This window comes from Herpailurus yagouaroundi, unplaced genomic scaffold, assembly GCF_014898765.1.
Source record: "Herpailurus yagouaroundi ecotype Mexico unplaced genomic scaffold, PumYag 77, whole genome shotgun sequence".
Classification (NCBI taxonomy): domain Eukaryota; kingdom Metazoa; phylum Chordata; class Mammalia; order Carnivora; family Felidae; genus Herpailurus; species Herpailurus yagouaroundi.
This window is the reverse complement of record NW_024412388.1, coordinates 30,136,166-30,164,129: the sequence shown is the minus strand read 5'-3', so window position 1 is coordinate 30,164,129 and position 27,964 is coordinate 30,136,166. Positions and strand designations below refer to the sequence as shown.

At 41.4% G+C, this 27,964-nt stretch overlaps 3 protein-coding genes and 1 long non-coding RNA gene across 10 annotated transcripts in view; 3 read left to right on the top strand and 1 right to left on the bottom strand.

Annotated features, from left to right (window-relative positions):
* The window catches only part of RHBDL2 (rhomboid like 2), a 52,769-nt gene extending 44,605 nt beyond the window's left edge, over nt 1–8,164 (top strand). For 6 of the 7 annotated variants that reach the window (XM_040469706.1, XM_040469701.1, XM_040469702.1 and 3 more), the window contains 3 exons: nt 2,520–2,580; nt 6,573–6,634; nt 7,619–8,164. In XM_040469706.1, the coding sequence (XP_040325640.1) occupies nt 2,520–2,580; nt 6,573–6,634; nt 7,619–7,798 (303 nt within the window). In that variant the 3' untranslated portion in view covers nt 7,799–8,164. The remainder of the gene's footprint in view (nt 1–2,519; nt 2,581–6,572; nt 6,635–7,618) is intronic. The other variant, XM_040469705.1, reaches the window with a different exon arrangement.
* LOC121026897 (uncharacterized) lies at nt 4–27,931 on the bottom strand. Its single transcript, XR_005788484.1, has 3 exons — nt 27,603–27,931; nt 3,597–3,754; nt 4–153 (listed from the first exon to the last, which is right to left on the bottom strand). It is a non-coding gene; the product is annotated as an uncharacterized LOC121026897 (long non-coding RNA).
* GJA9 (gap junction protein alpha 9) lies at nt 14,166–16,498 on the top strand. The gene has a single exon (XM_040469698.1). The coding sequence runs from the start codon at nt 14,259–14,261 to the stop codon at nt 15,795–15,797; it is 1,539 nt and encodes a 512-aa protein (XP_040325632.1). The 5' UTR covers nt 14,166–14,258; the 3' UTR covers nt 15,798–16,498.
* On the top strand, nt 17,009–24,932 carry MYCBP (MYC binding protein). The gene is made up of 5 exons (XM_040469708.1): nt 17,009–17,133; nt 17,329–17,401; nt 22,020–22,068; nt 22,313–22,442; nt 23,702–24,932. The coding sequence occupies exons 1-5, from the start codon at nt 17,050–17,052 to the stop codon at nt 23,744–23,746; spliced, it is 381 nt and encodes a 126-aa protein (XP_040325642.1). The 5' UTR covers nt 17,009–17,049; the 3' UTR covers nt 23,747–24,932.
* Nucleotides 27,932–27,964: the final 33 nt, after the last annotated feature.

The following is a 27,964-nucleotide window of genomic DNA, read 5'->3' as shown; positions in this document are numbered from 1 at the left end:
GACTTTTTTCTTTTAAACGATAACTGGTATTTGGGAATCATGGTATCTTCATTTATCAATATTCGCGGAGCACTTATCTTCCTTCTTGGCACCAGAATTTTTCTTTCATCTTTCATCTTTATTTTTATTTCCTGATCTCAAAAATGACGAATACTAAAAAAAAAAAAAAATTAATTGAAAAATAGAAAGTCAACATCTCTAATACAGTATCTGTTAACGGTTTCATATACCTCCTTTCAGACCTTTTTCTTTTCTTTTTTTATTTATTTTTTTTTTTAATTTTTTTTAACGTTTTATTTATTTTTGAGACAGAGAGAGACACAGCATGAACAGGGAAGGGGTAGAGAGAGAGGGAGACACAGAATCGGAAGCAGGCTCCAGGCTCTGAGCCATCAGCCCAGAGCCCGACGCGGGGCTCGAACTCACGGACCGTGAGATCGTGACCTGAGCCGAAGTCGGACGCTTCACCGACTGAGCCACCCAGGCACCCCTCAAACCTTGTTCTGTCTGTACTCAAAATCTTGCCAAAATTAAGGCTACCAAAATGGACCAACTCTTAAAGATACTGTTGTACATCTTAATGAAGAATTATCTTGGCCCCATCTACCCATATCAGTACACAGAAATCCACTGCAGCCTGTTCAAGGGCTCCAGAGCACACTGTATAGCTGTATCCTGATTTAATCCTTCACCGAAAAAAAAAAAAATTGAGGTGACTAGCTTCTCACACTTGTAGATAATGCTGTAAGAATGTTCTCTTACATTTATCTCTTTGTATTTGTGATTTTTTTTTTTTTTAGGATAAATTCCTAGAAGTGGATTTATTGGATGAAGGCTTTACATTTTCATAGATAAATGCTAAACTGCCCTCCAAAGTTGGCATACCATGTTACACTCCCGTGGTATAGTATGTGTGAATGCCAACCACTTTTATTTATTTATTTATGTATTTATTTATTTTGAGAGAGAGAGAGAGAGAGAGAGAGCAGGGAGGGAGCAGAGAGGGACAAGGAGAGAAGAAGAAAGAGAATTTTAAGCAGGCTTCATGTTCAATGTGGAGCCCAACTCAGGGCTCTATCCAACAACCCTGGGATCGTGACCTGAGCCGAAATCAAGAGTCGGAAACTCAGCCAACTAAGCGACCAAGGCGCCCTGCCAACCACTTTGTAAAAACAGCCTCAGCCTAGTGTTAAATCCTGATTAGTTGTTAACCCGTTAACCACATAGGTATACTTTAAAAATACTCTCGGAGGAAAAATATGAAGCAGTTATAAAACTATTCCAAAAATATGTCATTTAGAAAAGTGTTTTTCAAACTTTGGATTGCAATCCCATTAGTGGTTTGAACATAGTTTCAGGGATTGTGACCAAAAATTAAACAAAAAGAAGGGCACCTGGCTGGCTCAGTTGGTAGAGCGTGCAATTCTCAATCTTAGGGTCATGAGTTCAAGCCTCATGCTGGGGATGGAGCCTACTTGGAAAAAAAATAAAAAAGTAAATAAAATAATTAAAAAAATTCAGTTTATAGCACATGCAATACTGTTTGATTTATATGTGTCCTGGATTTTTATGCAAATTGTTTCCTACTGTAGGTTGTGACCCCAACAGTTTGAAAATAATTGATTTAGAATAAACATGGGTATTTCACTATCTTTACTCTTCAGGAAGAGAATTAATAACTTGAAAGGGAAGGGAGATGTAACTCAATAAATTTTAAAGTGGAGATATCTTTTTTTTAAAAATGTTTATTTATTTCTGAGGCAGAGAGAGACAGAGCATGAGTGGGGGAGAGGCAGAGAGAGAGGGAGACACAGAAGCAGAAGCAGGCTCCAGGCTCTGAGCTGTCAGCCCGGAGCCCGACGCGGGGCTCGAACCCATGAACTGTGAGATCATGACCTGAGCCGGTCGGTCGCTCAATCGACTGAGCCACCCAGGCGCCCCAAAAGTGGAGATATCTTTCTGACTCAGCAGTTCTTTGGTAACACAGGAGGATACTGTAAACTGGATTGAGATTTTTCAAAGCTAAAACTTTATTTTTTTTAACCAATATTTTAAATTTGGGGGAAATTATCTAAAAAAATTAAGGTAATACTCAAAGTTTAGTTGACCCTTAGCTAGCCCCTATTTGGAAAGAGGATAAAGCATCGAATGTATATTAACAAAAAAAATCATATTTTCTCATACTTAGTTTGACATCTATCTATCAATCATCTCCCTAACTATGACATGTTAAGTGTTGATTTCATATTATTTATATTTAGATTATTTCCTGCTAATTCAGTTATGTGTAGTTTATATCACAGAGTTAAATATCATGCTTCATTTTGTTCTCCAAAGGGCACCACCCTTGTACTTCCCAAATGTGTTTGAAAACTGGGCTGTTGCCGCGTTTCTTTATTTTGTAAATACTGGACACTGAAACTTTAAACAAAAAAGTGGATGAAGAGAGAGCACAGTTGGGGTTTCACTTGCCAACAGATAGCTCGTATTATGACTGTTATTATTTATCTCTTTGCAAGAATTTTCGAGAAATGATCCCTGCCTTTGGAATTGTCAGACTCCTGATCATCATCCTCATAAGTAAGTTTGTTTTGTGAACACCTCGCACCTTCCATTTTATTGGTTTGCCCTCCAGGAGGCCTCAGGCTTCCTAAACACTGGCAAGGAGTGACAAAGAATTGTGGCTCCCTAGCCTTAAGCAGAAAGGTAAATGGAGGAGTTTTCACAGAGCTTCATGGGTGGTTTTTAGAGGTGCCTCAGTAATGAGGTTTTGTTTTTTTGTTTCTTTCTGGAGTGGGGGAAGTCAAGAGAGTCAGATATTTTGTCTACTTCAACCACAATAACTTCCTGTTTTATATTCTGGATTTTTCTCATTCGTACATTGGATTCTGTATATGATCTTGTCTGAGGAGGGAAAGCTTGAAAACCACTGACCTAATCTATTTTTTCTTCAATTTCTAAATTCTCAGATTAAAAACAAACAAACGAACCCCAAACAGATCTAGGATCCAAGCATGGGGTGCTGGCTGAGGGCTGAAGACAGGAGCAGGGGGTGAAGGATTTGAGAGGTCAGGGAACTAGCAGGACGGCGGATATGGCTTTGGAAATCTCCAAGTATTACAGTAGAGAATTACATGCTGAAAAAATTTAGGAAGAGTGCTCAGTCTGGAGTGGAGGTGGCAATTTTAGCTGGGTCTGAACGTCAGGGGGGATCTTGGGTGGTGGCGGGGACACACTGGGTAGAAGACAAAGGGAGCCAAGGCGAGCTGGGGCCTTGTGTCTCTGAACCTGCTCCAGCTGAAGCCGGAGCCGCACAGAGGGTGTGGGCAGAAGGCAGACCCGGGGGTCGGACTGTAGGCTCATACTTGATGGCCAACACGGAGGTGACGCTTGATAAAACCCAAGATCTGGGCCATCCCCATGGTAAGCAAAAATGGTTCTGCTAATTGGTATCGGGTTCAATTATCCACATTGCTGGGAACAGGGCCAACTACCTCTGAGGAAAGAGACTAAATCCAGTGTATGGACAGTTAAGCTGTAAAAACAGTGTTTCATCCTGGGAGAAGATAAGTGATTTGTTTATAGCTTATACATACTCTCTATACTATTTTTGTCCGTGGGAAGCTGAAAATGTGAGGTAAAGTTGTGAGCACAGAAAGGAGAGTGAGCGCCTGGGGTCAGTGAGGAGAGTTGCTGTGGAGCAGAGCGGTCACCTGAGCTGTTGAGCGTCACTATCAGGACCAAGGAACAAGTCCTGTGACAAAAAAAAAAAAAAAAAAAAAAAAAAAAAATGTTGCTACACACAGGTTACCTGGGTTTCAGTCTGTTTCTTTTAGGTAATTATGAATGACTTTTGTAAAATGAGCCTCAAACCCTTGATGGGGAAATGGTTTTAATACTCTTCAATGTTGGAGTAAAAACCCTTTCCTCATGCACAGGGAATCTCCAAAAATAGTTTATGTAACATTTTGTCATTCCCGAGGGAAGTAATAAAGCGGCTTCTTTATCTTACAGAGGAGGTAAGAGCCGCTAATGTTAGCCTTCCCCACCTCCTGGCACGCTTCATTTCTAAAGATTCTTCCGCCTGGTTTGCCTACTATTAAAGATGAGAAAAGTTAACACACGCCAGATTAACAAAACACAAGTGCAGTTTTATTTTAAACCTGTTTCCTTGCGAAATGTAGAGTTTTAAAACAAAATGTTTAAAAAATGGTAAATATTATTCTTAACTGTGAAGGACAGTTGGCCTGGCCTTGAGGACTTTCCTTCCTGAAGCATTATTTGTTGGATATGTCTTCTAACAAAGCAACTGAGCTAAGCTTTGGAAAAAAGAAAGCTCACATTTTCACTCTTCAAAAAAATCCGCATAAAGGCAACTCTTTTAAAATCAGTGACAAACTTTTAGCAAGGACAATAACTTGGTTTATTGGAATAGGGGCTTCTTTTCAGGTGGAAGACATGTCTCAGTGTAGAGACCGCAGCAAGGCAGAAGCAAACTCCCCTAGGAAGCAGAAAGAGCTAGGCAGAGATCTGCAGGAAGGACATGATCAGAGAGAAATAGATTGGAGAAACTGACATGCTGAGGGTTACAAAAGCTTTTTGAAAGGAGGCCTCCCACTGTGCAAGACTAGACCAGAGGAACTGTTTCCAGTTGTTACCCCCTCCTCCAGTGGTTTTCTTCCACTTTTCTAGTTCTATCTCTGTTATTTATACTGGATTAAGAAATTCAAATGATTGAAAATAGGACACAGCCACATTTATCCAGCATTTATGTGTACTAGTCATTTATAGTTAAATTGAATACTTCCTCGACCTCAATTCCTGTCTAGTCACTTGAACGCTGATCAATACGGTATTGAAAGGGGAACTGGGCAGAACACATGGTCCTGATGCTATTTTCCCAAAGGCAAGGACTGGGTCTTTCCATCTCCGAGGACACAGTGGTTCACTAAGTGGAGCACAGGGAGTTGGGGTGTGGAATGTGACAGCTGCATGAGATGTTTCCAAGTGCAGGGCACATGGAGGGTGGACTTCTAGGCCAAGAAGCCCCAGGAGCTCTTTTTGCATCATGGATCTGACTTGATTGAAGAATGTCTAAGTTCTGGGCTCTCACTGTTCCACTGGAGAACGTGGACTCATTTCCTTTCTTGGCCTGGTGGTTCTTAGAGGCAGTTGGTGCGGTGGGTGAGAGGCAAGCCTCCATAGCCAGACTTCTTTTTTTTTTTTTTTAACGTTTATTTATTATTGAGAGAGACACACACATACACAGAGCATGAGCAGGGGAGGGGCAGACACAGAATCCGAAGTAGGCTCCAGGCTCTGAGCTGCCAGCACAGAGCCCGACGCAGGGCTCGAACTCACAAACCGCGAGATCATGACCTGAGCTGAAGTAGGACGCTCAACCGACTGAGCCACCCAGGCGCCCCTCCATAGACAGACTTCTTAAGGTTCAAATCCTGCCCTTGCCTCTGAGCTGTGTGGCCTTGGACAAGCACTTACCCTCTGTGTTTTTGTTTCCTTATGTATAAGATGCCATGGTAATTCCTCACTTGGATTGCAGCAATATCAATAATCTAGGTGGTCTTCCTGCCCCTGGTCTTGCTCCTTTACGCTCTTTCCTATATAGTAGCCAGATGATCTTTTAAAAGCGTAAGTCGGATCATATCACTACTGTGCTCAAAGGCTTTCAAAGGTTTCCTACCACTTGGAGTCAAAGCCCTTACACTGGCTCCTTAAAGCCCTTCCGTGATTGGTCCCCCGCCCCTCACCTATAATTTTATCCCAAACTGTAGTCTAGAATCACCTGGAGGTCTTGTTAAAACAGATTTCTGAGCCTCATCTTCAGAGTTTCTGGTTCAATAAGGCTGGGGGTGGGCCTGAGAATTTCAGTGTTTAGTAAGTTCCCAGGTGAATGTTAATGCTTGGAGGGGCAGGGAATCACGCTTTGAAAACCACCCATCCAGCCAGCAACTCTGCTTTGGGATTCCTCCAGCACCCCAGGCACATTTCCTGCCTCAGGGACTTTGCACCTGCTCTTCCCTCTGCCTGGAAGACTCTTATTTCAGATGTCAGCACGGCTTCCTCTCTTATCTCCCTCAAATGTCATATTCTCAGTGAGACTGTCCCCGACTCTATTAAAAATTACACCCTACTCCCAGCATTCCTAATCCTCCTTCCTCTCATTGCATTTTCTCTATAGCCCTTACCACCATTTGATGTATTGTGTGTTTTACTTATTTGTGTGGGCCCCCCCCCCCCCCCCCGTGAGACTGTCAGCTCCGTGAAGCAGGGCTCTTCACTGCAGTATCTCTACCACCTTCTCTGGCACAGAGAAGATAACCAATAAATACTTGTTGGATGAATACATCTGTAAAATGGGATAGTGATATACTTATTTCCTAGGGTCGTTGTGAGGATTAGTGAATGAATACTCATAAGGTTCTTGCTACAGCACCTGGCACAGAGTAAGTCTCCATAAATGTTAGCAGCTACCATTGTCAGAAAGGAATCAAAAACATCTGGTGCACTGTTGTGGCGATTCTGGGGCTTCACCAGGTTGTTTTTCTTTCTAGTTGTGTCGGATATGGGATTTGCTCTCTACAGAAGGTTCTTTGTCCCTGCAAATGGGTCACCGGTGAGTTCAGTTTATTATTATTATTATTTTAAGTTTATTTTGAGAGGGGGGAGCGGTGGAGAGAGAGAGAGAGAGAGAGAGAGAGAGAGAGAATCCCACGCAGGCTCCATGTTGTCAGCGCAGAGCCCGACTCGGGGTTTCATCTCACGAACTTGTGAGATCATGACCTGAGCCGAAATCAGGAGTCATATCCTCAACCGGCTAAGCCACCCAGGCGCCACCAGCTTATTATTTTTTTAAGTGAAAATTGTTTAACAGTAGCTTAAAAGGGTCAGCAAATGGGGACAACAAGTCTATGACTTAGGGCAGCCAAATTTCCATTTGGAAGTTAAGCAAATTCCTGAAGACTTTTGGATTGTCCTTTTCACTTAACTGTCTCAGAGCCCTGACGTCGGCTCTGCTTCCCTGCACCTGACCTACTGGTGGCTATTGGTAGCGAAACAGGAGAGAAGGGATTTTACTATCCCTAGAGAATAAAAAGCAGATTGAAAACAGCAAAGAAAATTTGGGTCTGGATGAATTTGCAATACAAAGAAAACTGACAAAGATTTCCAGTTTCGTGGTGATTAGTCTTTGAATTTGGTAGTTTGTTTGCATATCTGTGTGTATGTTATCTATGTTCTCATTCTGACATTCCATTTATGTGGGGTCAGACAGCGCTCCCACAGAGATCCCTTGTGGCAATGCAACACATTCTCTCGGGATTATGTAGAACCATCCCCAATGCGATGATGATAGAGAATGAGAAACACGGCTCTCTTGTGTACTCGGAGAGTTGATGAAATAACATGTTTTAGCTTTGTATGTTTTTAGAACATCTCTTTGCACATGCAGCTTTGTGTCTCTTTTGCCTCACTGCCTTGTTCCTCAGGCTTTTAAGGCTCTTGTTTGACTCTGATGGTACTTGTTTTTTTAGAGATGCAATTGAAATATGCAATTAGCATGTTCTTCACTTATTTCCATTTCTTCCCCCTTCCTCCCAAGGTGTCTTTTGCAGCCCACATTGCGGGTGGATTCGCTGGAATGTCCATAGGTTACACTGTGTTTAGCTGCTTTGATAAGGCACTGCTGAAGGACCCAAGATTTTGGATCGCAATTGCAGCTTATTCAGCGTGTGTCTTATTTGCTGTGGTTTTCAACATTTTCCTGTCCCCAGCAAACTGACCTGCCTCTAGTCTAAGCCAAATAATGAAAAGAGCTATCTGGGAAAAAAAACTGAGGTCTACGAAGAGACAGAGAAGTCCTTGCAAATGCTAACAATTTTATAAAGAAGTCAAAACATGATTCAAGTCATCAGTTGCAAAGACTGTTTACAAAGGAATCAGGGTTAGGGAAGGGGCTTCTGAATGCAGAGGGAGGGAAAAGGAAGAGAGAAAAGGGGAGGGACAGAAAAAGCAGGGGTTGGCTCTTTCCAGACATGCGGTGTCTGTACATTCAGACTTGGTCTCCTTGGAGGATATGTTGTAGAGACTGCTTGATATAATCCACAAATACTGTACTGTGCTGATAATAAAAACTTTTCGTACCTGTGCCAGACTATTGATAATCACTTTCAATCACCTTTGGGGTGGATGAGGTGCTTTATATACATTATTGCTAATCTTTTCAACAACCCAGAAAGGTGGCTATTACTCTGCATCTAGAGAGGAGGGCATGGAAACTCATTTAAAAAAAAAAAAAAAATCAAGTAACTTGTCTAGGAGGGAGCAGGATTTAAAGGTTGGTAATGACTCAAAAGCCCATACTATCCTTCCTTACTGGTCTAATGATGCTGTGTTCCCCAAACACTTAAAGTTGAGAGTATCTTGGAGTATACGAACAAACATTACTGAGAGCACCCCATGAACGGTAGAAATACCTTATAAAAGAAGACTGAAAATTTCCCGGACTGCTAGTTTAAGATTCTAGAAGTATGTCTAGGATCCCAAGGGACCTAGAACTAGCTTTCTCATGCACACTGGGTACCTGGACTTTTGGTATTCTCACCCATAAGATATTTTCATCCTTTCCATGGCTGGTGGCTTTCCTGGGAGTGGGCAGAATTTATTTACAAAAGGTAAAATGTCATGTCTGAAAGCTGAGTAGCCTGTCTCCTTTCCTATTATAGAACCTGGATTGTTGGCCATTCTCTTTCCAAAATGGTAGTTTGGGGCCACCTGAACACAGGGAATACATGTTTTTTTCTTTCATCATTGACCTGTTTCATTATTTATTTATTAAAATTAAAAAAAATGTTTATTTTTGAGAGACAGAGGTGAGCAGGAGAGGGGCAAAGAGAGAGGGAGACAGAATATGGAGCAGGCTCCAGGCTCTGAGCTGTCAGCACAGAGCCTGACGTGGGCCATGAACCTTTGAACCCACCAACTGCGAGATCATGACCTGAGCCGAAGTTGGGCACTTAACCGACCGAGCTACCTGGGTGCCCCAACATGTCTTATTTATAAACAACTAGCTAAACACGTTGCTATATTCTGAAAGGAGCATCCATACTTACTTAGATATATTGAGAAAAGTAGTTCAACATTTTGAGAAAAACGGATCTGAGATTTGTTAAAAACATATTCTTTGAGCGTGAGAATATGCATGTGTTTTTGCTTAAACAAAGATTCGAACAAGAACTTAAAAGATAAGAGTCCCTTTTATCTTCCTGTCCCAAACCCTGCTCTTTTCCCTTGGTGGTGACCGATGTCAACAGCTGGGTGTGTATTCTTGCAGACCTTTTTCTGTTCAGCATGTGCAGAAAGTATTTCGTTGATGCCTAATCACTCACTGCGCTGAATGGCACTGAATCTGCTCTGTACCCCCAAAGGGACAAGTTCAGAAAACAAGTTGAAGATGACTGTGATCGAACTTCGAAGGAGAATTTGCTTCTCGGATTTACCTCAACTAAGCTTTGGGTTAATCTCTCTGTTTTAGCTAATTAAATATACATATGAAATGTATGTTTTAACGAGATAAGTGAGATTATACTACATGGATTGTTCGGTCACTTGCTTTACAATGTGACATAAGGACCCTATTCTCGGAGTTGCTGAGTGAGAAAGTTGTAGTTATTTAACCACGTCTCTACTGGACATTGAAGTTGTTGCTGCTTTTGTACTATTGTCTACAGTGCTATGTGACCTTCCTAGTACATGCAGTGTGTCTTTGAGTATGTTTGCTGAGTGAATATTTTGAACATCCAGAAGCAGAAATGCTATGTTAATTTTGATAGATTTGGGGGGCACCTGGGTGGCTCAGTTGGTTGAGCGTCCGACTCTTGAACTCAGCTCAGGTCCTTTTTTTTTTTTTTTTTAGTTTACTTATTTATTTTGAGAACTCAGCTCAGGCCTTGATCTTAGGGTTGTTGAATTCAAGCCCTGCGTTGAGCATGGAGCCTACTTAAAACAACAACAGTGACAAACAAAAAACCAACAAAAAACTGCCTTTTAAGTAGCTGCATCCATTTGTTGAGAGTATATGATAGTAACAGATTCCTTACACTCGTGCCAAGAGCAGGTATGTCGTTGAAAAAGACGTCAGCCCAGAGCCCGCTTTGGATCCTGTGTCTCCCTCTCTCTCTGCCCTGACCCTGCTTGTGTTCTCTCTCACTCGCTCTCTCTCTCTCTAAAATAAAACATTAAGATGAAATAGCCAATGTCTAAAAAAATTTGCACTTTTGATAGTTAAAGAAATACTTCATTTAAATTTGTATTTGAATACTAATGAGGCTTAGTGTTTTTCAAGTTTATTAATAATTTATGCATAGTTTATGTATTATACATAATATGTAAGTTATATAATACATAAATACAAATATGAATATATATGTATAATTTTTCCCCTATGAAATAGTTGCATTTAATCTGAAAAGTATGTGTTAGTTGGCAAAGAAGCCCAGGGAAGGAGCACCTGGCTTGCTCAGTTCGTAGACCATGTGACTCTTGATCTTGGGCTTGTAAGTTTGAGCCCCATGCTAGGGAGTAGAGGTTACTTAAAAACAAAAAAAATCTTAGGAAAAAAAAAAAAAAGCCCAGCAAAGAAATAGTCCTTTGTCATGGCCAACCCATCAGGTCACTAGCTCTGAAGAGAGATCTTTAATGACCTAAATGGAAATGTAACTGTATGTAACAGAAAACTAGACAGAGAAACAGAATTCATTTAACTATGAAATTGGACATGACCCATTGATTATTAAGATTGATGACTAAGAAGTTACTATTTAGTCAGAAAGACTTTTTGGTACCAGCCACATCATTCACATAACCAAAAACAGTGATATCTAATTTCCCCAGGAGGCAAAACTACTGTAAAGAAAAACAAAATCACCCAAACATCTGGTGTTCTAAATTTAGCATCTCTGAATTATAGAGGAACCACCTATTCAGCTTAATTTGGGGCTCGTAACTGTAGTCTTCTAAACTGCTGTGTTATTGGAAATATTGGAAATATTCTTTATCTGTCCTGTCCAATAAAGCAACTACTAGGCACATGAAGCTTTTAAATTTTAGTTAAAATTAAATAAGATAAAAAATTCAGTTCCCGTGTTACACAGACACAGCACAAGTGCCCGGTGACTATACATAGCTAGTGGCTACCTTATTGGACAATGCAGAGTTAATTTCAACATCACTGCAAAAGTTCTATTGGATGCAGCCAACTTAGAAGGAGGAGCACAAAAGGATCTTAGCTGATGGCTGACTCAGTGCATGGAACTGAACCTCTCTACACCTGCAAAGGGGGGCACATTCAGAGAATAAGCACGATTTGCTTCTCAGATTTATCTAAACAGGTTTGTGTTAATCTCTGTTTTAGCAAATTAAGAAAGAGTTGTTTGAAATGTTTTTATTTTTTGCTTTTGGGTTCTATGGGATTGAATCTATGTAGACTAGTATTCATGTCATTTGTTATGAAAGCTTCAGAACCTAAGATTTGTAGCTGAATAATTTACTGCTCCTTCTTTCACGAAATATTATGCTCTTGTCCCTTAAGGAGAAGAAAAACATTTTTTTGTGTGTGTGATTATAAAAGTGCTCATGGTAAAACAAACTAAAATACATATTACGAAAAATTAAGTTAATTGTAATCACACCATCCAGAGATAATCATAGTTAATATCTCGATGAATATCCTTCTGGGCTTTTTTGGACGCATCTCTACCTATAAAAAATATATAATTATGGGGTCATACTGTTCTATTTTATAAACTGAAACAATTTATCAAATGTCTTTTTATATTAGTATATATTTATCATTTTTATTGGTTGCATAGTACCATACCATGGATGTACTGTTATTTATTAACTGCAATGCTGTCTTTCTTGTATTGATAGTTATTTTGGACATTTTCAATGTGTGAGTATTATAAACAACACAAATAATACCAATTTCTTACACTTGAAAGTGTTTTAGATTGTTGGATCAAAGAATATACTATTATTAACATAATAAAGTTAAATAGAGATTTTCTCTATCTCAGGAATACAACTAAATTTTAGAACATTGATGGTTTTGAATCTTTTCAACTGTATGAAGCTTTTAGAAAAGGAACTAAATAAAGACTTTTGAACTAATTGTTTAAAAAGCCCAACTACCACTATTTGACATACCTAATTTAAATAAACTTAAGGGAAAACAGATGATTTCTTAATGTTTCAGTGCAAAGAGGAAAAATAACAGTTTAGTAGAATAGGAACTGATTTTAGAGCTACACTGATTTTTTTTTTTTTTAATGTTTATTTCTGAGAAAGAGAGACAGAGACAGAGCATGAGAAGGGGAGGGGCAGAGAGAGAGGGAGACGCAGAATGGGAAGCAGGCTCCAGGCTCTGAGCTGTCAGCACAGAGCCTGACGTGGGACTCTAACCCACAAACTGTGAGATCATGACCTGAGCCGAAGTCGGATGCTTAACTGACTGAGCCACCCAGGCACCCCTACACTGATTGAGTTTTAATGCCAGTTTCAGCTGTGTGACCTTGGGTAATTTAAGGTGTGCCTCAGTTTCCTCGTCTGTAAAATGGGGAAACAACGTATCTACCTCATAAGATTTTTATGATGAACGTATCGTGTAGCTACAGTATCCCAGGATTTTACTTGCATATGTAACATTTCCCTTTAGACGAGGGATATAGGATATATACTGATATATATATATATATTTCAATTTAATTTCTTTTTCAAAATTTTATTTAAATTTTAGTTAACATACAGTGCAACATGTGTCAGGAGTAGACACCACACTGATATTTTAAACCTAAGTGATGAAACCATTCCCTCTTTTTAATCTTTCCCATGGGATATATTTCCTCTTCGATACCCTAGTATATCTACCTTAGTATGGAACATACTATCTGATAATCCAAGCATCTGAATTAGGATTTACCCACCTGCTCCTTCCTCAAAAGCAAGATATATGTCTTAAATATGTCAAGTATTATTACAATGAAAGTATGTATAATACAACCACCACATCAGCCATCCATTTATTTCAAGAACTATCTAATAACATTCTGGTAGTACAGAAATAGTTGAGAATTTTTGGAGTTCATTTTAAGATGATAAAAATGTACAAAAATTTTCATAGATAATTAAGAATTTTATGAATATTCATAAATATTACTGAAATTTCTGACTTCTGAAAATGCTCAACAGCTGCCAGAAAGCAATTTAGACATTTAAATGTGGATTAAAAACAAATCTAAATTCCTATAGCAAGAGCCAGATCCGTTTCCTCTGGTTTCGTTAAATGCTGTATCTTAGTGAATTGTTAAATGAAACACGTTCATTTTCCTTTGTGTGTAAATGAGATTTAAAAATCACTGACTTTGGTTATAATTAAAAAAAAATTTTTAATGTTTATTTATTTTTGAGAAAGAGAGAGACAATACAAGCTAGGGAGGAGGAGAGAGAGAGAGAGGGAGATATAGGATCTGAAGTGGGCTCCAGGCTCTGAGTGGTCAGCACAGAGCCCGATGCAGGGCTTGAACTCACGAACAGTGAGATCATGACCTGAGCTGGAATCAGACACTCAACTGACTCAGCCACCCAGGTGCCCTGGCTATAATTTTTATATAATCTTAATAAATAGGCTTGTAAGATCATGTCAGTAGTTTTAGGAACCTCTTCAGAAGTTCTCAGTTTAACAAAGTAAAACAGTAAGTAAGCTTCAGCTAATAATAACAAGACTCCTTTCTTGTAGGGAATCCTACAGTTCTATTATTATTATTTTTTAAATTTTTATTTACTTAAGTAATCTGTACACCCAATGTGGGGCCCGAACTCATGACCCGCAGATCAAGAGTCGCATGCTGTTCTGACTGAGCCAGCCAGGCACCCCATCTACAGTTCTGTTCTTCATACAGAATATACACAACCCCTCCTCCAGGTATCTTTTTTCCCCTTCTTTGTTGCAGTATGAGGTCTAAACATAAGTGACTTAAAATTCCTGGTATCTTAAATATATTCTTCATAAGATTATCACAGATCTCTAGGAAAAAATTAAAGCAACCAGCACACTAAAAGAGTGATGCTTTGTTCATGTTTTGGCCATAGGTTTGCTTTACGAAATAGCATGCCCTTCAGAATGGAAGAATGTATCTGCCTCCTATTTGATGGGGTTCAGAGCTAAGATGGCTGACTAAATAAACATGGGGAACTGGAATTTCCTTGGAGGCATCCTGGAGGAAGTTCACATCCACTCCACCATAATTGGAAAGATCTGGCTCACTATCCTGTTCATATTTCGAATGCTTGTTCTGGGTGTAGCAGCTGAAGATGTCTGGAACGACGAGCAGTCTGGCTTCATCTGTAATACAGAACAACCCGGCTGCAGAAATGTATGCTATGACCAGGCCTTTCCCATCTCCCTCATTAGATACTGGATCTTGCAGGTGATATTTGTGTCTTCACCATCCCTGGTCTATATGGGCCATGCTTTGTACCGACTGAAAGTTCTGGAGAAAGAGAGGCAGAGGAAGAAAGCTCAGCTGAGAGGGGCACTGAAGGGGGTGGAGTGTGAAATGCCCTGGGACAGGAGGAGATTGGAGCAAGAACTTTGTCAGCTGGAACAAAGGAAACTAAGCAAAGCCCCACTCAGGGGGACCTTGCTTTGCACTTACGTGATACACATTTTCACTCGCTCTGTGGTAGAGGTTGGGTTCATGATTGGACAGTACCTTTTGTATGGATTTCATTTAGAGCCTTTATTTAAATGCCACAGCCACCCATGTCCAAATATAATTGATTGTTTTGTCTCAAGACCAACAGAAAAGACAATATTCCTGTTATTTATGCAGTCTATAGCCACTGTTTCACTTTTCTTAAATATTCTAGAAATTTTTCACCTAGGTTTTAAAAAGATTAAAAGAGGGCTTTGGGGACGATATAAACTGAAGGATGAGCACAATGAATTCTTTGTGAACAAGTCAAAACAAAATCTTGCCAAATATCAGAGCACATCTGCAAATTCACTGAAGAGACTCTCTCCTGCACCTGATTATTATTTGTTGATGGAAAAGCAAACACACACAGCAGTGTGCCCTAGTTTAAGTTCACCTGCATTTCAGGCAGATCCTGACCATCACAATGGAAATGATGAGAAATGCGTTTTGGATGGGCAAGAAACTGTACTTTCTAATGAGATGTGCACACTTAGTGCAACCTGTAGTCACCTTCAACACATCAGCTCATGTAATAATGAAGACAGTCGCAAAATATTTAGAAAAGAAGTGGGTAACCCGTTAAAGGGAAAGAAAGAAATCGATGGCAAAGACAGCAAAAGGAACCACTACTCTAGAGGTCAAGGTTCTATTCCAGGTGTTTCTATAGATCCAGACGACCATGTGAGACAGTCGCCTCAAACAGCTTTCTCTCTGCCAGCTAACTGTGCTTGGAAACGGAGGTGGCTTAGTGCTACATGGGGTCCCTCTACAGAAGGTGAAAATCGGACGTCACCTCCTAAAGGAAACCTCAAGGGCCAGTTCAGAGAGGGCACAAACAGAACCCTTCCTCCTTCCCAGGGAGACTGTCTGGACATTCCAGACACTCCTGATTCTTTGGGACGGTTGTCCTTAGAATCTGATTTGATCAGGAGCTGCAATAATTCTACTGCTTGCCCTCCAAATCATTTAGCGCTGCTGACAAACAACCTCATCGGTAGGCGGGCTCCCACAGACCTTCAGATCTGAACAGCTGTTGACTTCTAGACATCCTGCATATTATATGACCCTAGCGTGGTGGTGGTGGAGCAGGCAAAACAAATAAGGGCAGCTCTAAAGACGAGCTGTTTAGGCAGACAATTGCAAACCTACTTCAAAAAGGAAAAACACATTAATTCTAAATGGTGATGGGGCAGTTTTAAATTCAAGGAGGGCTACCGGATCAGGATTACTTTTTTCACAGGCTCCTTTCAGAATTCGTGAAAACTGATTCCGGGAACGTCACGTTAAGAATCCAGGCTTAATGGTTTGGAACTACGTTTTTCCTTGATGGGAGCAGAGCCTTAGGAGACTATACTGATTCTACATAAGTCTCCCTTTTAGTTACTAATCTTTTATTTCTGGACAATGGTTAAATTGTTTGTCCCTGGGACTTAATTTCGTTTCCTTATATAGACTGCAACCTGATGTCTCTTGAGTATAATCAAAATGTTGCTATCTAGTAAATAAAATTTTAAAAAGATTGGTGGCTTTAAAACATCGTGATTCAGTGTCCAGATTGGAGTTGTATCTCCACACTCCCTAGTCCTCTAACCTCGACACTTTACTAACTGTAGCTACCTTACAGGGATAGTGTGAGAATTAAAATAAGAAACGTTGTGTTTAGTACAGTACCAGGCACACAGAAAGAGCTCAAAAGGCCTATTATTAGCACGTTACTGCTCACCCTCCAGAGGCCCACATCAAGCCGGCCACAAAACAAACTGCAAAAGTAAAAGCTGGAGCCGAAACATACGATTCCAAGCGCTCTCCTCAAGCCACTGGAAACCCAAGGGGCGCCCTGCGTCGGTCGTGCGCACCTTTTCGGGACGAAAGCCAAGAAGCCAGCACGTATAGGCTACCACACCTAATAATGATGAGGCCCGGGTTGAGACTGGTCCGCTCCCACACCGCTGCCCGGAGATCCCACCCAGCTACAGTCCCAGCGCTCCCGGACTCCGCAGGCCGCGCCCCCGGGCGCCACGCCCATTCTTGGCCCCACCTGGACACCCTCCCCGAGTTACCAAACCCTCGCCTCTCACTAGGCAACCGAATTGCCGCGAGGACCGGAAGAGGAAGGAGAGGTGTTGAGCCGGGAGCGGAGAGGCGGGCGTACGCAGCCTCCCTCGGCTTAGCTCACTATGGGGCATCCAGAGCGTCCTGGTCGCCATGAAAACAGGCCACACCCCCGCGAGCTCACACAGTGGTTCGCAAGTGCGCAGGCGCGCGCGGCCTTCCGCGCATGAGCAGTGCTGCTCAGAGCCCGCCAGCCACGGTCTCGGGCGCCAGCTACGCCGCTGCCGCTGTCACTATGGCCCATTACAAAGTGAGGGGGGCGCGGCGTGGCTGGGGGCGTGCGGGCGGTAGCCAGCCGCTGGTCGGCTCCGGGTGGGAATGGGGGTGCGCGCGCAGGTTTTGGGGGCCTGCGGCAGCGAGGCGGAGGCGGGGTTGCCGGACTCCCAGCGCCTTCTTCCTGCTCTGGCCCCTGGGCTTCGGCTACTGACCCGCCGTGTCTCCTCAGGCCGCCGACTCGAAGCGGGAGCAGTTCCGGAGGTACTTGGAGAAGTCGGGGGTGCTGGACACGCTGACCAAGGGTGAGCATGGGCTAGGAGAGGGTTCCTCGTGTCCACGTCGTGCTCCTCGGCGCTGCGTCCCTGTCGGGCCAAGGCGTGGGAAAGGAGGGAGAACAGGTGGGACCTGTCTGGGGTCCAGCAAGGTGGGCCTCGGGGTCCAGTGGGGACTGGCGCAAGTCTGGCTGCTGGCTGTCGGACGCCGCTCGAGTGGGATAGCCTTGCTCACGCTACCACCCTCCGGGCGGGGAGTGAAACTCCTGCAGCTGTTGCAAAGTCCCTCCAACTTCCGTTGCTTTGCCTCGAGTGGCCGCAGCGAGTATGTTTGATAAAGACCTTGAGATCCTAACTCCTCCCTCCTTACAGTTTTTGCGGACCCCAAATTACGAAAAGAAGCATTTTCCTTCGAAAAAAGGGCAAGTGGGAAAATTAACCAGATTTCAAAGCTGTCTATGAAATAACTAAATGAACTCAGTCCCCATAGTAGGCGATTCATAGTAAATTTGGCTGTGGTTTTTCAACCCCGGTTTCGTAGGCTATACCAATTCCTACTTTGTGCAGATTTCATAAGTAGGATTACAGTTTAAAGAGCTTGAGGACACATAAAAATGGTTATATTGTTTTCACTTTTTAAAATAGAAGCTATTACACTGTATCTGTTTCTGGGAGGGGGGGGGGGTTCAAGACCTAAGATGAGTAAGGAGCTTGAAACTGGAGAGTTCCAAGAGGTGGTTGGGGGTACTACTTATTTCATTAGCTCAGCAATAATGTGAATGCCTGCTATGCATCATTCAACTCATTGGCTAGAACTTGCAAGGGTGTAGAACAGAAGAGCTGTCCGGGATAACGACGTGGGTCCACACAAGAGGTGTCTGGGAAAGAAAGAATTTGGTAACTGCTCTTTGGCCAGAAGCAAAGGTTAGGAGACAATTCTGGGAGAATAACAACTTTGGGTCTTAGCAGAAAGCAGGGCTTTTAATTCCCATGCATGGGCTGGTAATTTTGAATTGCTGCCTACGTTAGATTCAGGTACCAGTTTCCCCTATCTCGTTGCAATTACACTTCATCAAACATACAGGAGTACCTATGAAAGTGCTATGCTCTGTCCTCTCTTGAAGTGTCACAAATGCTTGAAATTTCATTGACCCCCCCCTTTAAAAAATTCTGTGGGTTCATTTCTTTCATTTATTTAACCATTTTATTCAAGTCTCTGTTCTAGACACTGGGGATACAGCAGTGGAAAAAAATGTCCCTGCTCTAAATGAGCTTATATTCTAGTTGGGGGAGACCTAATAAATAAATACATAGTGCCAGCCAGTGTCAAGTGTTATGAATAAGAAACATAGAAAAGGAGGGGCGCTTGGCTGGCTCAGTTGGTTGAGTATCCGACTCTTGATTATGGCTCAAGTTGTGATCCCAGGGTTGTGGGATCGAGCCCTGTGTTGGGCTCTATGCTGAGTGTGAAGCCTGCTTGATTCCCACCCCCCACTCCCCGGTTCCTGCCTGTATTCTCTCTCTAAACAAAACACCAAACCAACCAACCAACCAACCAACCAACCAACCAGCAAAGGGGATAAAGAGCTATGGATGTGCCATTTCATAAGAAGTGGTGGTTACTTCTCTCTCAAGAAGTAACATTTGAGTAGAGACCTGAATGAAATGTGATGTTAAGAGTTCCAGGAAGTTCAAGGAGGCCGGAGTGGCTAGACAGAGTAAAAGAATGTTAAAAGGTAGAGAAGTGACCTTGGCAGGAGGTAACTGAAGATGTACAGCCTTGTGCCATATGTGGATCTTCCTTCATGAGACTGGAAACCACTGAAGGCTTCTTTTCCCTTGCTCACATCCACTGGCATCTAACTCCTCAACCACTGCAGATTTCCAGTCTCCTAAATAATGCCAGACAACATAGTACCTACTGATGTGACGTATTTAAAATCTGATGTTTTTCAGCTTCAAACATATGTACTTTACACATATTTAATTTAGAATTTTTATCTGGCTTATTTCCAAGAGGATCTGAAATTGCTTCTAACATTAAAACACTATATGGCTAAAGATAAAGATAAGTCATTTGGAAAAAGAGGCATTTGAGTTATTTTGAGTACCATTTCAACCTCTAAAAATCCCGGCTGCTAAGGCAAAAAAGGGAAACGCGGGGTATGGCATGCTTCTTGTCTGATTAAAAGGAAGTACATTTCATCTATAGAAAAGCACAGGAAACTTGCTATTTACATTATGTTCTGTAATTATCAACCTTGTAGTACCACTGACCAATTTAGAAGCTGAAAGAAACGGGGTGGGGAACAAGAGGTAGAAAAGGTAAGAGTATTCATGTCTTAAAAGTTAGTTGGCAGAGATCAGTGGAAATCAGTGGAAGAAAAAAACAAGTTTGAGTATGTTATTTAAAGAAAAACACTTAGGGGCGCCTGGGTGGCGCAGTCGGTTAAGCGTCCAACTTCAGCCAGGTCACGATCTCGCGGTCCGTGAGTTCGAGCCCCGTATCGGGCTCTGGGCTGATGGCTCAGAGCCTGGTGCCTGTTTCCGATTCTGTGTCTCCCTCTCTCTCTGCCCCTCCCCCGTTCATGCTCTGTCTCTCTCTGTCCCCAAAATAAATAAACGTTGAAAAAAAAATTAAAAAAAAAAATAAAGAAAAACACTGAGAAACGGGAACCCTCTTGCACTGTTGGTGGGAATGCAAACTGGTACAGCCACTCTGGAAAACAGTGTGGAGTTTCCTCAAAAAATTAAAAATAGACCTACCCTATGACCCAGCAATAACACTGCTAGGAATTTACCCAAGGGATACAGGAGTACTGATGCATAGGGGCACTTGTACCCCAATGTTTATAGCAGCACTCTCAACAATAGCCAAATTATGGAAAGAGCCTAAATGTCCATCAACTGATGAATGGATAAAAAAATTGTGGTTTATATACATAATGGAGTACTACGTGGCAATGAGAAAGAATGAAATATGGCCCTTTGTAGCAACACGGATGGAACTGGAGAGTGTTATGCTAAGTGAAATAAGCCATACAGAGAAAGACAGATACCATATGGTTTCACTCTTATGTGGATCCTGAGAAACTTAACAGAAACCCATGGGGGAGGGGAAGGAAAAAAAAAAGAGGTTAGAGTGGGAGAGAGCCAAAGCATAAGAGACTCTTAAAAACTGAGAACAAACTGAGGGTTGATGGGGGTTGGGAGGGAGGGGAGGGTGGGTGATGGGTATTGAGGAGGGCACCTTTTGGGATGAGCACTGGGTGTTGTATGGAAACCAATTTGACAATAAACTTCATATATTGAAAAAAAAGAAAAAGTAAAGAGAAACACTGAAAGGAGGGGGGAGGAGAGGGTGGTGGTGATGTAGACATACCGACTTCTCAAAAAATAGTGTTGTAAGTACACTTAGAAGAGTAACTATCAGAACTCAGTGCTGGTTGTTAAGTCATTGCCATTTGATTTTTTCTGTCTATATTTTGATGAGTTATTAGAGCTAAAAAACTAAAAAGGAAGAGTGTTGTCTTACAACAGTTTCTTAACTTGGGGTCTAGAGATGCACATTTTTTTGTGTGTAGTTACGTTTTTTTGGCTTTTGTCACTTTTCAGAGGGTTCTTTGCACAAAAAAAAAAAAAACCTTAACCACTGGTTTAGAGAGATTTATATCTGAGTAGTAAATCCTAGGAGGAATTTATTCAGTAGAAGATGAACAAGTCAGTGCTGATGTAAGCTTTTGGATATGAACTGAAGTATGTATTTTAATGTTGATTTAAGCATGTTGATTACTGGTGAAGTTTTTGGTTGGTGGTTATTTAGCATGTTGTGTATGAAACTCTATCCTTGAAGCATATTTTCAATTCAAAGCTTCTTCCAGTAATTATCATAGCCCTGTTGATTCTCTCCAAAAGTTTTCTCAAATTTATCTTTGTTTTCACCCCTCCATCACTCTAGTGCAGGTTACTATCTTTTTCAGCTGAATTACCACATCTGCCTCTTAAACTGCTCCTCCTGCCTTTATCCTTGTCCCACCCTGGATCTTCCACACAGCAGTCAAGAGTGATCCTGTCACTCTCCTGCTTAAAACTGTTTAATTATATGCCTGTTGTTCTTAGGATCAAAGTCCAACTGAACTTGCAGGATCTTCCCTGGTCGGCCTCCTGACCACCTTGCCAGCTTCCTTTCCTGCCACATTGTTCACAGCTCCATCTAGCCGTACTTGAATTTTCAGTTCCTCAATATGTGTTCTCTTGCCCTCCCCACCCCCTCACCTTCCCATTTTATCTGAAACCCTCATAGCCCAGGTCTCAGGTCTTACTTCCCCTTGTTAGGATGCCTTCCTTGGTGCCCTAGGCTGAGTTAGGTGTTTTTCCAATGTGCTCCCATAATCCATCATCCTGTATTGACACTTGATGCTTCTTTTTTTTTTTTTTTTTTTTTTTTGGGTTAGTCCTTTGCTTATCTTCTGCACTAGAGTATAAATGAGAACAGGGAGGTTATCTGCTGTGTGTGCCATGGCATGGCAGTCCTATCAATGTGCTTGGCGTATAATAGGCACTTAATACTTACTGGGCTGTGGAATATAATTTCAGTCATTCAAATTTAAGACTTTAATGATTGCTTTTTCTGCTTTTTGATTTGCAGTATTGGTAGCCTTATATGAAGAACCAGAGAAACCTAATAGTGCTTTGGAGTATCCTTTTCATCTTTCAAGTCAGAAAAAGGACTTATTTTTGGAACTCTTATTTTTTCACATAGATACTATTTAAAATATTTTTGATGATTGAAAAAGTTACTTTCTGTTAAGTTTTGCGATGATGATCTCTGGGTAAATGCTGGTGGTAAGATGCGGTGACTGTGATCAGAGACATTGATACTACTCTGAGCTATTTCATTAGTTTCATTCAGCTCAAGTAAATTCTTAACTTTGATATTAGTTTTTTAAAGCATCACTTAGGAGCTGCTACCCCAGAAAATCCAGAAATAGAGCTGCTTCGCCTAGAATTGGCAGAAATGAAAGAGAAATATGAAGCTATTGTAGAAGAAAATAAAAAACTGAAAACAAAGGTAAATGTTTTAAAAGAATTCATGTTAAAAATAATTTCACCTTTAATGATTATAAGATCAGAACCTCACTAAAATGGATAGTAGGGGAGGGAGGAGGAGAAATAATCTCAATTAACTGCAAGGCTGTTTCCTTGCAGTTGTTTTTCCTTGTGTTTCCCTATCGAGAAAACCACAGACAGACTGTAAATAGGACAAGCAAAGTGTAGTCAAGAAGAGGTTCTTGGGAACCTGCATCAAGAAAAACTTGAGAACATTGGCTAATGCTGCTTATGAGTAAATGGAAATTTTGGGGAATCATAAGCAGTTGATGTAAGTAGGTCAGTGTAGGATCACTGCTTTGTGAAAGGCACCTCTTACAGTTGTGTAGTGTGCAGTGTGCACAGTCGTATTGTGGTGGCTCTGTAATGTGTTAATTTGTTTGCACTGAGTTTTGTCTATTGCTCAAGTTTTTTCTTTGTTTAAATTCCTGTGAGAATCTTCATAAGCTTCAAATTAGTCATCTCTGAGCCTTTGAGGTTTTACCACATTCTGAATCACATAACTTATTTTACATTAGGCAGTTCTCATGTGATTTATCTTCTCAACAACCTTGCGAAATAAGTGAGATAGGGACACAGACCATTTTGTAGGTGAGGGAACTAAAGCACAGCGAAGTCTCTCTTCTCGCATCTGACAGCTAATTCAAATAATCTCAATCTCAGCCTAGTGTTCTTGCAGAGAACCAGTTTAGCGTAATAGAAAATGCAGTACTTTAAATTATTCAAGATTCCACAACACAAATACCAGTTAACTTCTTGGTTAAGTTAGACCTTTTAAGTCAGACATGAGCTGCTTTTCATTGACTAGCTAGATTAATATATGTTACATTATTCTTTTTTTTTTTTGCTTTTTGAGAGAAAGCTCAGTAAAACTTTGGTAAAGACAAAGAAAGTACCTTATCAGAAGCCACAACATCCTTGGGAAGATACAGATAGGTTGTTGCCTATCAAGTATTTGAGCAGTGCGGTATGAACTGGAATTCAGTTTTGGGTTCCCAGTAATTTTAAAGGTTTATACGAAAAAGAGTTTTCCTCAGACCTGATTGCATTAAATCTTAAAGTGTATTAATTTTAAGTGGCTTAAAGAGAGTAGAATATTCTTATAAAGTTACTGATTCAATAATTAAGTTGAATATAATAGTTAACTTGTTTTGTTATTATGAAGTTTTTTACCCAATTTAGAATAAGATTCACCTAAACTCCTCTGTCTTTGCCCTATAGCTTGCTCAGTATGAACCACCTCAGGAGGAGAAGCGTGCTGAATAGGAATCTTCTCAATTGAAAAGACACTGACAAAATGGTTTTGTATGACTTGAATAGTTTGTATAGTATATAATCTTTTCTGAACAGATGCTATAGAACTCTTTTAATATGTTGAATTCACCTACCACACTTTAACTGTTATAAACACATATACTTAGAATCACCAATAAAAACTCAATATAACTTTCTTTGGGTCTTAAAAGCAGGAGAATCCAAAGTGAATCCTGAAAAAAAATCTAAACACAGCCATCTAATTCATTACCTTAAAAGACATTCTGTTTATTAGTCTGACTAGGAATGATGGTACTGGTGGTATTTTAGCCAAGGAAGTTCAGCATGGAGCTGTTCCTTGGTTTAGTTCAGGATATGAGCACAGGTACCTTCATTCTTTAAAATGAAGCCGACACTGTTGTTTATATCCTCTGTAGGCAGCTGGAAAGATGTGTGTGACAGAAGATGCTTTTGCACGGGTTCCCATGAATCTTCTGCTCTTGTTTATATAACGTGGAACAAATAACTCTTCTTTGCCACCACTCTGCCTTAGATAACTGTGTGTGTGCCAGTGTGAACTCTGACACCACGTGTCCTTCTATGCAATCATGCCCTACCTGATAACGTTGCCTTGCTTTGCTCTGTGCTTCAGTGGGTCCTAGCTGCACATTGGCCTGTGTTGTTTTTCGATTTGCCATACTAGCAGTTATCCTGACTGTAATTTATAATAACTTAAAGCAGGATCACACTGTTCCCCTGCCTTACTTGTTGCTTAGCTGAGCACAGAACAGAGGCAATCTAAAATTCTGGGTTCATGCACAAGCTGGGATAAGAAGGGGAATGAGCCATATATCGTGGAAAATTATAGTTTGCGGGTATAATTATACAGTGCTTTTTCCCCCTCAAAGTATTTTTCTAGCCTTGAATTCATTTTATCTTCATTATCCCTGTGAAGTAGGTAGGGCAAGTATGAGGGGAGGTTGGGTGCTGAATTTTTAGGCCAAAGACTGATATTAATACAAATTATTTACTAACTGTAGAACCTTGGGCACATCAGTCAACTGCTCTGAGATTCACTTTCCTCATATGTTAAATGAGAATAGTATCTGTGCTGCCTACCTCACAGGGTTGTTGTGAGGGTCAAATGGAATGTATGTGAAGATCTGTAAATGGTAAAGCACTATATTCTTGTTTGTTAGTCTTTTTCCTTTCTTTTAGAAGACCTACAATCAGGTGTTTCATTTTATTGGCCACTTATTTTCCTTATTGCTGACTGACATTATTAAGAATCCTGTTTCATATATTCTAACCCTATTGTTAGAGAACCCGTCTTTACGTTTTGGTCAAAACACACGTAGAAAACAAAGTGAACCGATGACAGCTGATTTAACTAGCAAAAGCGTCAGCACTTGCTGGAAACTGTGACCAGGCTAATTGTAAGGGCATTTTAATCAGTCATGTTGGCAAGAATGTGGCAATGGTCTGTCTCTTTTAGTCACAAGTTCGTTTCTGGAGGGGGGCCAGACACTACTGGAAGAACATTCACTGGAATTGGTTTATCTTTTACCAATTTGAGGGCCTCCTACATGCTCAGCAGTGGGCTGAGTGCTGGGTATTATAAAGATAAATGACTTGAAATTAGTTATAAGACATATACATAAGCAATTACAATGTGGGATAGGAAGTGCTGAGAATCATAAGAATAATAAAACATGGCCCCATGGGGATTTTGGAAGAGAGGGAGACTTGGCTTCTTTAAGCAACTGGTATGACAGCCCCTTTGTGGAATACAGACAAGCAGGATTTTTTTTTTTTTTTTTTTCTGGCAGCCAACCCTCATTTGCTTTTTTCCCATGGGACTAGTATTAATATTTATGTAACTCAGGTTACTGTCTCTTGTACTATCCTTTTGGACAGAATGGCAACCTGTGGGTTGGTTAACTGCACTTTTACGGAGGGCGGGGGGGAGCTGACCTGCTTCAAGTGCTGTACCAGTCAGTGCTATTTAAGAACTCAGAGTCAGCCTGGCCTCTGGAGATCTTCTTCATCATTTCTATCAAGGATCTGGATGAAGAGACTATACAAGAAGTTGCTCAGTGGAGTAGAAAAAGGATCTCATCCATTCAGTTCCTGCTGTACTTTAGCTGCCTTGTCCATACAATGTAGATTTCATATCTTGCCTACCTCACAGGGTTGTTGTAAGATTCAAATTAAATATAATGGATGAAAAGTGCCTTGTAAATTGTAAAAGACTACACATGGGTCGCATGGTGTAATACCAAATCTGTAAATGCCACAAAGTTGGCTGGTTAGTGGACTATATTGAAACAAACTTGAAAAGAACAACTTGGAGTACCCAAAATTCTGGGCCTGCACCAACAAGCTGAAGTGTCAAGTCTTATGTTTAGGTTAAAAAAAAAAAAATGCAGTAATACAAGTCTAGGCACTAGGATTGCTGACAAAATACTAGTTCCAGTGATTATCAGTATGAGCCACATATACTCTGGATACATATATTAAAAAAATCCATTCTGTAAAGCATAATAGAAGTATTGTCCAGATGCTAAACAGTCATCCTGACGGCTGTATTAGTCATTTTGCATTGTGGGTGCCAGACATTTGGTAGATGTTGACAAGCTCACATGCATGTAAAAGACAGTGAGCGATCAATAGAGGGCTTTTGAAAATATAAGGTTGTGCTGCCCAGTATGGGAGCCGCTAGCCATATCTGGCAATTAAAGTTAAAAAAAAAAAATTCAGTTCCTCACAGTAGCAACATTTCGAATTCTCAGGCCACACTGGCTTCTACATCGTTGCAGAACATTTCTATCCTCACAGAAAGTTCTATCGGACATCACCATAGAAGCGATGGTCGAAAGAACAGAGTACGTTTTTTGTGGGACAGAGAAGATTTAGTGGATAATGAAGACTGCAATCTAATATTTGAAGGGCTGTCATGAAAAAGATGAAGACTACTCCTGTGATCCATTTTAAGCTCCAAGGAGTGTGATTTTTGGTCTGAATAGGAGACTTTCAAACAAAATCCTACCTCAGTGGAAGCGGCTGCCTTTTGAGATAGTGAGCTCTCCTCCCTTGGAACTACTGAGGTGCATGTTGCATTATCAACAGCCACAGGTGTCATAGGGTGGATTCTCTTTAGGCGAGAGATTGGACTAGATGACTTCTAAGGATGTGTCTGTCCTACCTTCCACTTACAGATTCAGACGTAGCCAAGTCCCGGACTTACAAGAACATGCTTTCCTTTCACAATCTAGAAGTTCGTTTCTTTGGAAATTCAGTGCCACCACCACCACCTCCATTTTAAGAGGATCTTGGTTCGTCAAATTTCCAATTCTAACTCCTGACAAGGATGAAAAATCCTCTAGCTATCTCAAACGTATTTGGTGAAAGCATTGGCTTTAATTTGCTTTCATTATTCATTCCTTTGGTTTGTGAACTGAAGGTCATAGAAGATGCAATGTTCTATTGGGGGCGGGGGTAAATTACATGAAAAGTAGACTGACTAGGTGGGAAGGAGGGAAAATTGAGTCCTATTGAGTTTAAAGTGGTGGTGGTATCCACTGTCTGTTTTGCTGAAGGAGGATAAGCAGTTCTAGCTTGGCTGCATTTGCTCTCCTCTCAGGGTCCCGCTACCTGCTAGAAGGAACTGCATCACACCCAAGGCTCTGCCTTTGGTTGAGGCTTTACCCTCACTCAGACTGGCTCCTCCTCCCTACCTACCAGATCCATCCATCTAGACCTGCTGAGACACAACCTCCTTACAGACTTTCTCACCCTCCCAACTCCCGAACATTGTTATCTTCACCTTTGACCTTTCCATTTCATACCTCGTACCGAAGCTACTTACGCAGAGATCCGATCTCTATCAATCTTCGAGCAACTTGAGGGCGGGCAGGGTCCGAGTCGGTCTCAGTTTTGTGTCCCTTGTCCCCCCAGGGCATCGCGGGCATCAATAAATACTGGTCGGGCGAGTACCATTGTAGGAGCACAACTAGTTCTTTCCTCAAATGCCCAGAGAGCATCTCCCGTTGCGATGGCCTCCAGAGCTCCTAAGAAGGCAGGGGAGCGGCGAGGAGTACCGCGCGTGGCTGGCCAGGACCGGGGTGCTAGCTAGGGCGGAGGGCAGAGGGCTCGGCCGGCCGGGCCACCCTCCTCGTGACTCCTCCTCCCCCCTCCACGGCTCCAAGTCAGGTGATTCCGGGCACGTGA

Coding starts and splice junctions, on each gene's coding strand:
- GJA9 (XM_040469698.1), top strand. CDS start 14,259: ATGGGGAACTGGAATTTCCTTGGAGGCATCCTGGAGGAAGTTCACATC.
- MYCBP (XM_040469708.1), top strand. CDS start 17,050: ATGAGCAGTGCTGCTCAGAGCCCGCCAGCCACGGTCTCGGGCGCCAGC. Junction 17,402..22,019: donor GCTGGACACGCTGACCAAGG/GTGAGCATGGGC, acceptor TTTGATTTGCAG/TATTGGTAGCCTTATATGAA. Junction 22,443..23,701: donor ATAAAAAACTGAAAACAAAG/GTAAATGTTTTA, acceptor TTTGCCCTATAG/CTTGCTCAGTATGAACCACC.